The 10,347-nt window shown below is 30.1% G+C and overlaps 1 protein-coding gene across 2 annotated transcripts in view; it reads right to left on the bottom strand.

Moving 5' to 3' along the window:
* The window catches only part of LOC102675052 (Down syndrome cell adhesion molecule-like protein Dscam2), a 70,837-nt gene that overhangs the window by 4,513 nt on the left and 55,977 nt on the right, over positions 1 to 10,347 (bottom strand). The window contains exons 13-28 of one of the 2 annotated variants that reach the window (XM_031511980.1): positions 8,368 to 8,487; positions 7,038 to 7,211; positions 6,751 to 6,901; positions 6,298 to 6,446; positions 6,083 to 6,214; positions 5,673 to 5,973; positions 4,419 to 4,597; positions 4,182 to 4,351; positions 3,966 to 4,104; positions 3,768 to 3,885; positions 3,221 to 3,672; positions 2,528 to 2,709; positions 2,020 to 2,413; positions 1,591 to 1,734; positions 844 to 996; positions 7 to 64 (exon numbers count right to left, since the gene is read on the bottom strand). In XM_031511980.1, coding sequence (XP_031367840.1) covers positions 7 to 64; positions 844 to 996; positions 1,591 to 1,734; positions 2,020 to 2,413; positions 2,528 to 2,709; positions 3,221 to 3,672; positions 3,768 to 3,885; positions 3,966 to 4,104; positions 4,182 to 4,351; positions 4,419 to 4,597; positions 5,673 to 5,973; positions 6,083 to 6,214; positions 6,298 to 6,446; positions 6,751 to 6,901; positions 7,038 to 7,211; positions 8,368 to 8,487 — 3,016 coding nt within the window. Of the gene's footprint in view, positions 1 to 6; positions 65 to 177; positions 997 to 1,590; positions 1,735 to 2,019; positions 2,414 to 2,527; positions 2,710 to 3,220; positions 3,673 to 3,767; positions 3,886 to 3,965; positions 4,105 to 4,181; positions 4,352 to 4,418; positions 4,598 to 5,672; positions 5,974 to 6,082; positions 6,215 to 6,297; positions 6,447 to 6,750; positions 6,902 to 7,037; positions 7,212 to 8,367; positions 8,488 to 10,347 lie in introns of those variants that run through there. The other variant, XM_031511978.1, reaches the window with a different exon arrangement.

Below are 10,347 nucleotides of genomic sequence, written 5' to 3'. Positions count from 1 at the left end.
AGGCTTCCCCCGCCACCTTCCGAAAGCTGGAACGTAGCGTACGGCGAGATGTCCTCCGCTGTCTCTGTAACCCATCAGAGGCATTGCCTACCTTTCAAATCGCGTCGGGATGAATTTTTTATGCGACTATTAATTTTTCACTTTATCACAATGAATAATCCTTTTTTCATTTCATTACTTTTATTTTCTAATTTTTAATGCTCAACTATGATCGATGAGGAGAACTCTTATATTTTAAAGAGAATATTATTTAAATTAATATTTTTGTAATAGAATTGAAAATATTTCTAAGAATTAAAATTTAAAAGTAGAACAAAATAGTATACTTAAAATTATAGAATAGAATAAATTAATAATTAAATTATGAATGTAAAGATGTCTTTTTACAAATATATGTATCATAATATATTTTTATCTGTTAAAGGATAAATTATATTATACTCTATATCAGAAAATATATTTATAAATATATTTGTATATTTTCTTAATGAGTTCTCCTCGTTAATTATTCAAAAAATGAACATGGCGTCCTAAGGGGGTATGATCCTATAGAATTATAGAGGATGATTAGAGCAAAGGTAAAAGCGATGCATGATAAAATGAACGAAATATGGTGAAGAATAAATGAAAGATTCAACATCGTTCGCAATGAAGTGCACAAAGAAAGTAGACGATGGTGTAGAATGATGAAAGAAAGATGTGGAAATGATCCATCTTCGTTTGTGAACTGTAATCGATCGCTAACTGTCCCTTCGAATGGACAGCGCTACGCGTGCGACTTTTACCTGAACAACAATTATAGTACCAAACCTGGCTGTCGTCCGTATCGTAACAAAGGTTCACCTGGAATCTTGTCGGGCCCTCCACCCGTATTCGCCGCTTGTTGTAAAGCCACCTTGTGAATTGTCGCGTAATAACGTTCCCTTTGGGTTTCCGCATTTTGTTGATTCTCCTGTGATTCCTTCATGGGTCGCTGCATTCTATCCCCAAGATATCCTAATGTACAAAGGTATACAAGATCAGATAGATTGGACTAAACGAGATAAAATAATAGAATGGAATAATCTATATTCGTCATTAATACATTCCTGAAAAATAAACAAATATTGCTTTATTCAAAAATTGAAGAGAAATAATTGATTTTCAACTTCTAGTTCGAGATCGAATGAATAAAATTTTAAACAAAATTTAACTTTTATTGAAAAACTTTTATTGTGATAGCAGAAAGTCAATTATTCAGCAAGAAACTTTTGACAACTGGATATTGGATTTTTGGACGAATATTGAAACGTTTTCTTGTACAAAAAAATATGAATATTGAATTCGACGAATAAGATAGGCGAATATAAATATTGTATTGTTAAAATAAAAATGATTAAATATTATAGTAATTTTAATTTAATTATAATAATTATAATAATTTATTTTATTATGTTTTTTAAATATTAATATTTACTTCAAAATAGCGATATAAATATTATTATTTTGTGAACCTTAAATTAGCTAGACCTTTTAAATATTAACTATTAACCTTTTAAATATAAACTATTAACGATATTTAATAATTAATTCAGATTTAAAATAACTTACTGCTTCGCCAGCGAAGAGCTACGATCACAACAGCAATAACTAAGGCAACAGTGGCAACAATCAGAGGCAGCATCACTTTCACATCCGCATAAAATGGTACGGTCGAAGCAATTCCACGTTTTGATAGTTCTGGAGGTGGAGGTTCTGCAAAGTTTCAGGAACACAGTGCTTTTGGATATAATTCTTTCAATTTGAATATTTTCACCAGATTGATTAAGTTGATCTTCTTTAATTATTCTAAGTTTAGTTTTCATCAACTATTACATGCTATTATTCTTCATCGATAAATTAACTGTTTGAGATGATTGAGAAATAATCATTGAAATTATAAAAATTTATAAAAAAAAAGAAAAATTTGTCATATTATTTAAAATTCACACGAGATTCGGTTTCAATTTGGAAGAAGAATAGCTATATCACTAAGCTTACCGCCTTCCTTTGTCAATGTTACGAACGTGAACTCCGCTTGATTGCTACCAGCTACATTGTGAGTTTCAACTTTTAGTTGATAAACAGAACTTGGTTGTAAATTTGTCACAATAAATCGTCGTTGCATTTTCACGCTGTTCGACACCAATGTCCAATGAAATTCGTTGATGGGTCTATACTGAATTGTGAAATAGAGTATTGGACAACCATTATCTGGCCACACGTGAAGTCTAAGAACTAATGTGGTCGAGTTTGGACTAAGGAACGTTGCGGCAGGTGGTATTCCTGGTGCTTGTCCTTGAGTTCTAACTGAGAGAACTGGTGACGATGGGCTGCTTCCAATTTTATTGTGAGATGTTAAGTACAATTGATATGTATTGCCACATAAGAGACCCTAACAATCAGTAAAGCACTGAATTATTGATCTACCTCAATATTGATAAGTTTTAAACAAAATATGTTAATTGGAACATTAAATTTTGAAAATCTTTTATTTAAAATCTTATACCTTTAATTCATGACTTGTAGCATGACGAGATAATTGTAATTCGTCTAAATTCCCATGCGCTGTTCGATAATGCAATGTATATCCTGTGAGTGAAGCACCACCATTGTGCCCAGATTTCCAATGTAATAAAATACTACTCGATGTAGAACTCGTTACATAAAGAACAGGTGCGCTAGGTGGCACTATGAATAAAAAGGATTATTCTTATATTATATTAAAAATTTTTTAAAAATTTGTATTATCAATAAAATTCATAGAATGATTCTTTTATTATTATTTCAACAATATCGTGATCCAGCAAAGAATGCAAATATTATATAGTCTTATTTATGAACAAGTTAAATTTTACGAGTCTATGATAAGTCGTTTGCTTATAGCAATGTTTTTAATATTTTCACAAATTATCTTTCACAAAATTATCACATTTTTTGAAAAATGTTTTCTATTATTTTTTTTAAAAAACAACGCGTAAATAAAATTACGTTTTATTGTTTCATAAAATTCGAGAAAAAAAAACTATCATCATTAATGCTAAAAAAAAAAAAAAAAAATGGAGAAAGCGTTATAAAGCAAAACGCGAAAATTTTGAACAAAGTTTTACAAAAATAATTTCCAACACTGGTTTGAATAATGGAAACATTGTTGGATTGGAAGAAAATTGAAATAGTATTATGTTTCCAGAATTAAATTTACCTTGTACGGTCAAAGTGTAATGCAATTTGTCATTGCCTTGAGCATTTTCCACTTGACAAGTATAATTTCCACCATCTTGTGATTGTAAATTTGACAACATGAGTTCTCCAGATGGCAAAATTTGTATATTTCTCGTTGAATCTGTGCGAATTTGTTCCCCCTGACCTTTATACCACTCTCTGGTAGGATCTCCAACTGCGTTGCAAGCCAGGGTAGCAGATCCTCTCCATGGTCGCACTACGTGGCCACCAAAAGATGTAATTCTTGCTGGTACTCGATTGGTTGGTACTTGTGCAGCTACTTTGGAACTTTGACCTTCACCTACACGGGTGCTACCGGTCACCCAAAATTGATATTCTACGTGTTGTTGTAAATCAGTCGCTTCAAAATAGGTATTTTTTGCTGACAGTGTTCTTTTACCATGATTCAGTTCTTCTCGACCATCCACGACTCTATTGATTTTATATATATATATTTTTTAATAATTGTACTATAATATATACTTTATATTAATAAATTTTATATAAATTAACATAATTGTTTTTACCTCGTATACAAATTGTATTTTGTAATAATTCCATTTGGTTCTAAAGGTGGAAGCCAAGAGATAAAAAGTGCCTGTGGTGAACTAACCACCACCTTTATATCTGCTGGGCTACCTGGCACTACACGAAGAAATTGAAAATATCTTAATTATTAAATTTTTATTCATATCAATTCTCGATTAGCTTGTGAAAAAGTTTACCATCTTCTTCCGTTTGGCAATACGTTACGGTCGTAGGTACCCCATCCCCAACTCTAGTGAAAGCTAATACTTGAATAGTATAATTTGTATATTTCCTTAAACCCGTAAGAACAGTGGTTAAAGCGCTAGTTTTACGAACCTAAAACAAAAATTAAAAAGCATCGAAGAAATTCTTAAGATATTTCTTAAGATATCATAATGCTTTTTTATGCTTACTTCCATTTCATCGACGCTGCGCCACATATCCGCCAAGATAGGTTCATAGTGTAATTTATATCCTTGAATAATACCATTGCTGTGTGTGTTAGGCGGTGGTTGCCAAGAAACTTGAAGGGATTGCGAAGTTAATGCAGCACATCTTACATCTTCAGGTGGTATACTGGGAACTAAATAATTATATATAATTTATTAAGAAAATTTCTGATGTTTTGCGTTTTTAAGAACATTATTTACCATCTTCCATTGTTTGTGTGAGCAAAGGTTCGGAAAGTGGCCCAGAACCAACTTGATTATACGCTTGAACCACCAAAGTGTACTTTGTATAAGGTCGAAGTCCTGTTAGCCGAAGTTCTGCACCCCCTTCTTCTCCGTCTCCGGACACGGAACTGAAGTTATACGAGGGATTTGACGAGCTGAAAGAAGATTGATAACGTAATGGAGTTCTAAACTTGAACAGTTCAACATATTTCAAAGTATTTTATAATTAAATTAACAACAAAGTTTAACAGTTTCACAAATTAAATAAATTATGAAATATTTAATTTAAAAGAAAGAGAGACTTTAAGGATTTATATAATTATATAATTATTGGGCAAAAAATGTCCAATCAATATAAATTTTCAACAGAAATTAATTCTTTCGATTTTTATCATCGAGAAACATTCGATATCATGAATGAATTTTTTCATTGAACGATTGATTCAGAAATTTGTGAAACTGAAAAATATCAAAATTATTATTTAATATCAACAAAGATTACTTCATAAATCCAAACGAAATAAAAAATTCTTCTTTTTAATAAATGCGATGTGTTTTTCTTTCATTATAAAACTTACAACTCCATATTATAGATCATTATATATCATTATGTATCTTTAAATATTATTTTACATTGACAATTTTCTGCTTCTAAATCAATCTCTATTTACATTCAATGTGTTGTAAAGAAACTTACTCACGATATCAAATATTCGTAAATGATAAAAATTAATTTAAAATAATTTATTGTTTTTTTAAAAAATTCTGTATGTGCATATAAAATGAAGCACATAAAAAAATGTGAATATTTCAGTTGTTAAAGATAAAAAACAATGTATTACATTTAACTTCTATAATATTGAAGAATATATAATTTATATAAATAATTTTACGTAGATACGTAGATATGGTTAATTTTTAAAGGTTTTTAAAATGAAATGATATATTTTTTTGATCTGATATATTTTTTTTCTAATACCAAATAAATAGAGACATTAAATGGCCTCTTTTAAATGTATCATTCTATAGAATATATCATTATATATCATTTTATATAATTATTGTTATCATATATAACTTTTTTATTAAATATTTAATAAATACATATTTATAATTAATTAATTATATTTATATAAACAATTTACAAATATTGGAAGCTGACTAATGAATTTCATTCCAGATATGGTAACTATAGGCACAAAATTGATTATTCTGCTTTGACATTCCTACCTTGTTTCTCTATAGCCAACATTGAATCCTTGAATGTCACCGTGTCGGAGTTCAGGCAATGGTGGTGACCAAGTGATTAAAATTTCAGAGGAGGACAAAGCCCTAGCTTCAAGATTAATCGGGGGTCCAGCCGGTCTTTGTGGCTCTGTTCTGACAATCAGTTCTGCCGAGGGTACTGATCTACCTGCTGGTCCTTCAGCTATTACGCGTATAGTGTATCTAGTTGCCGGTTTCAATTCATCTATTAGAGCAGCATATGGCAGAGGTGGCCCAGTGAATTCTTGTTGTTGCCATATTCCAGCTATTTTATTACAAGTTATTTAATAAGTATTAAATTAATTATAATCGTAATTCTACTTGTATTTTTTTTTTATTAATATATTTTTTTCTCTAAGATATAAAATAATCACCATCGCCTTCTTTGTATTGTAAAATGTACTTAGTCACTTCGGTGGTGTCTTGCGATTTATGTTGCCATTTTACATTAATACTTCGACTGGCAACCATAGCTGTTTCTAAAGAATTTGGCGGTTGTGGTGGCTCTAGATTCGAATAAAATAGTTTGCTTTTTTTTTTTTTTACAAATATTTTTATAGATATATTCATTCTCGATAAAATATTGTACCTTGTACGAGGAGTTGCACCAATTGTTGATCACGACCATAAAGATTGCTCGCCTGACAGAAATAGGCGCCGCTATCGGACGCTTCGGCCGAAGAAATTTGTAATTGTGCTATTACACCATCTGGTGTTACCTCACGTTTCACTGTAACTCTTTGCACGTAATAAAATAATTGTAAAATATTTATTTACAATATTCATAGTACAATAATAAAATAATAAGAGGTAGTCAATCATATAAAAAATAATTAGAATTCAAATTTTTATAAGTTTAATTTTCTGTCTAACACAAACACTTATCACTAAATAACAACAAAAAATAAATAAAGTTAATCAAAATTTGATGAAAAGTTAATTAAACTTCAAAATAACATTTTTCTATTAAACATTGGAAAACAAGATTCTAACAATTTCAGAGAGTTTCATTCAACAGTGCTCAAGCTAATTTCAGTTTTACCGATAGTTTGTCGAGGGATTTAACTCAATTTTTCCGCCTTTCAGCCAAGTGACGGTGACCGGTGTGTCACCGTGTACTTCGCAATGCAAAGTTGCAGTGTCACCCTTCTTCACAGTGACAAGTCTCGATGGAGCCGCGAAATATGGAGAAGCTAATACGAAATTAAAATGAGAAATTCTAGTAAATTTTGCGTTGACTTTGTTACGATTAAGAATTTATTGTTTGAAAAAGAAGCGACTATTGTTAAATGGTTATTCAATTTTTACGTTTAACAAAGAGATACTCACAGTTTACTTTTAACTGAACTACTTTGCCAATTCCACTTCCAATGCCATTACTCGCTTGACAGAGGTAAAATCCTTCTCTGTCTTCCTTCACATGTTGCAATAGCAGCGTACCATTACTGAGGATTTTCGTGTACGCTCTTTCTCGTAACTCCTCGTACTCTCCGGATTTGCTTCCTATTTTGTTCAGATAAAGAAAAATTTTCAATCATGAAATACGAAATATAAAACATAAAAATATAAATGTTGTTATAATAAAAGCTTGAAAGAATTTAAGTTAACTATATTTCTTGCATTTAAAAATTTATTTTATATAAAAATTTATAGAAGTTGAAAGATATTTATTATGTTATATACATTATATTATGATGCACTTTTAATAAAACTTTACTTTGAATTAATGAAAACTTTACTTCTTGAGTTAATGAAATTTTTATTAAGATAAGAAAAATTTAAATAAAGAGCATTACAAAATTCTAGAAAGTTTTTAAAAATTACGAAAAGAAGGAAAATTATTTATTGAACTTTATTCTTTAACAGAATTAGCAAATAGAATTACGAAATCTTTCAGAATGAAGAATCAAAATTTTTTGTTTTATAATTATTGAAAATATACATAAATATTTTTGATGAAATTAATATTGTATTTTATGAAAATAGAAATATTTGATTATTATTAGATTGATTAATTTTCATAAAAATAACTATGATATATTTTTTCTATTTTAAATAAATATTTAATATTCTTTTTGATAAATATAATTTGTTCTTCCAATTAAAAAAAATAATTTTAATATTAGTTTATGTGATTTGCATTTTCAAAAATTTTAAGATAAAAAGTTTTAAAATAGACAATATAATAATTCATAATTTGATGCGATATATTATATCAATTCAATTTTTTATTTTTTTTATTATTGCTTTATTATGTATATTCAAACTACTATAATTAGAATATATCTTTGTCAAACTAAAGAAAAACTTCTTTGTGCCAGTCATTTATATATTAATATTGTAAGTTATTGCAAATGTAATTTTTTAATTAATTATTATTAATTAAAGTAGTAACGAATTAATATATAATTAATATATAATTAATAATTGTTTGCAATTGAAACTAAATTTCTAAAATGATATTATTTATGATATGATACATGATAATTATCATATTAATAATAATATTAATTACAATCATTTATATAAAATATTTAAATATATTTATATTTATATTATATTAAATATATTTTAAATTCGAATTGTTCTTTAATTCTTATTCTTTTAAACAATTCTTTATATTATTTGATATTTTTATTTGATATAACAAATTTTTTACCCGTGGCTTTTTTCCATACAATTGTAGGGGTGGGCACACCTTGCGCTTGACAGTGCAAAGCGACATGCTTGTTTCTTTCAACGCTAACATCCGTAGGCTCTACGATCCATCGTGGAGGTACTGAAAACCAGAGTGGACAGCTTTAGAGAAGTCCGTCGCGTTACTCGCGGTCTATGTTATTTTTACTGGTCGTTAGCGATTTAGAGACAGGTACGTCGTGAAAGAGTCGTAAAAAGCGCGGTCAAAGGACGAACTCGTCGACGGCGTTGCATCGTTGTAGACGCATTATCGAGATATGTATATATGTACAAAATGAGATAGAAATATACACTGTACAAAAGTGAAAGTAACAAAAAGAACGTTAAACGATGACGCTTGTCGTCGACGAGGAATCATCGTTCCTTTTTTTTTCATTCTATTTCTTTTTTTCTCTTTTTAATTAATTTAATTAATTCGAAAATTATTTATAAGAAATATTAATTATTTACATGCGCAACAAAATTTACAATTCGCGACAGAAATTTTGATAAATCTTGAGTATCCGTTATACATGGTGGAAAAAGAAAAAAAAAATGATTAAATTTACGTAATGAAAAAGTGATAGAGACATTAAGATCAAAGTGAATGAAGGTTCGTGGGTGAGGTTCAAGTATGGAAGTGGAGGGTCACGTGTCGATGCGAGACGTTCGCGACGTGCAAAACTTGTTCGACCGATTATCTAAAATCATTTGGAATAAATTAAATGACGGTTCTGTTCTCTGCTTCTACTAAAGGATCATCAATGTAAAAGCGTTCGTTCGATACACCATAAACGTACATACGTAGCCCAAAAAGGAGACATACGAAAAAGAAAAAATAAAAAAAAAAAAGAAAAAAAGTAGAGAGAAAAAAAAAAGGTACACAGTGCAGAATGAAGCATCTATCGAGATTCTGTATATCTAGCTACGGCTGAAACGAAATCACCACTAATTGTGTGCATCGTCTAAATTGCGACAAACACCGGATGTAAGAAAGAGTGAGAGCTCCAACGGTAATACGATCTACGTCGGTACGCCGCGCATCGACGTGTCGAGAGTTTAAGGTTTTATGTATTTTTTGGGGTGTATTGTTTGGCGGGTTCTACTTTTTACGGTGGTGAAAAACGCTGCACAAGCGAGATACTGTGAGTGGGAGTTCCAACGTTTTACAAGACGGCAAATACCGGCCACGCATTAACGCGTGCGACAATATAATATATATATAGATATATATATATGTGTGTGTATATAGATCAAGTGGTATGTAAATGTGTGTATATATAACGTGTCATTAAATATATAAGATAGTCGTTCAATTGTGGCGTGAAACAAGTAGAACTCTCGGAAGAAGAAAAGGCGCAAATTGGGCGGGAGATTGTGAGGTTATGGATGAGAGCATGTTGGCGGAAGACCGAAAGATATATAGATATATATATCGTGGATAGGCGAATAATAATATATATATGTATATATAGATATATATCAAGTACCCGCTTCTAACGACTAGTTTGACGAATACGAAATTTAATTAATCATAAATACGTACTACTAGCCTACATTACCGAAAATTCGCAATTGGAAATTGCACGGGGTACGTATATCTTTACTTTCGATATTTTACTTCGGTTGACGTTATATTTTTACAAAAGAAAATTACAAATTTACAAACATGTGTACATAATATATGAATATTTAATAATTCTTTTTTCTTGTATTTATTTTCATTTATGTTCGAAATGGAAAGTCGATTGTATTCGTGCCCCATGCGTTTTGCGATCACGAAAGAAAGATAAAAAAGAGCGTGACAGAAATAGAAAAGACAGTGAAAAAAAGACATGCAGAAAGTGTAATGAAAAAAGGTTGCCTTCCAACGAGCCCAAAGAAGAGCCAGCGCATAGGTTCTGTGAAGATTATTGGTCGTGAACAGAGTGGCACGTGCTCGTACTCGAGTGATCAAAAAACA

The sequence above is a fragment of the Apis dorsata genome, unplaced genomic scaffold, assembly GCF_000469605.1.
Source record: "Apis dorsata unplaced genomic scaffold, Apis dorsata 1.3 scaffold_376, whole genome shotgun sequence".
Lineage (NCBI taxonomy): Eukaryota > Metazoa > Arthropoda > Insecta > Hymenoptera > Apidae > Apis > Apis dorsata.
This window is presented reverse-complemented; position numbering and strand designations above follow the sequence as displayed.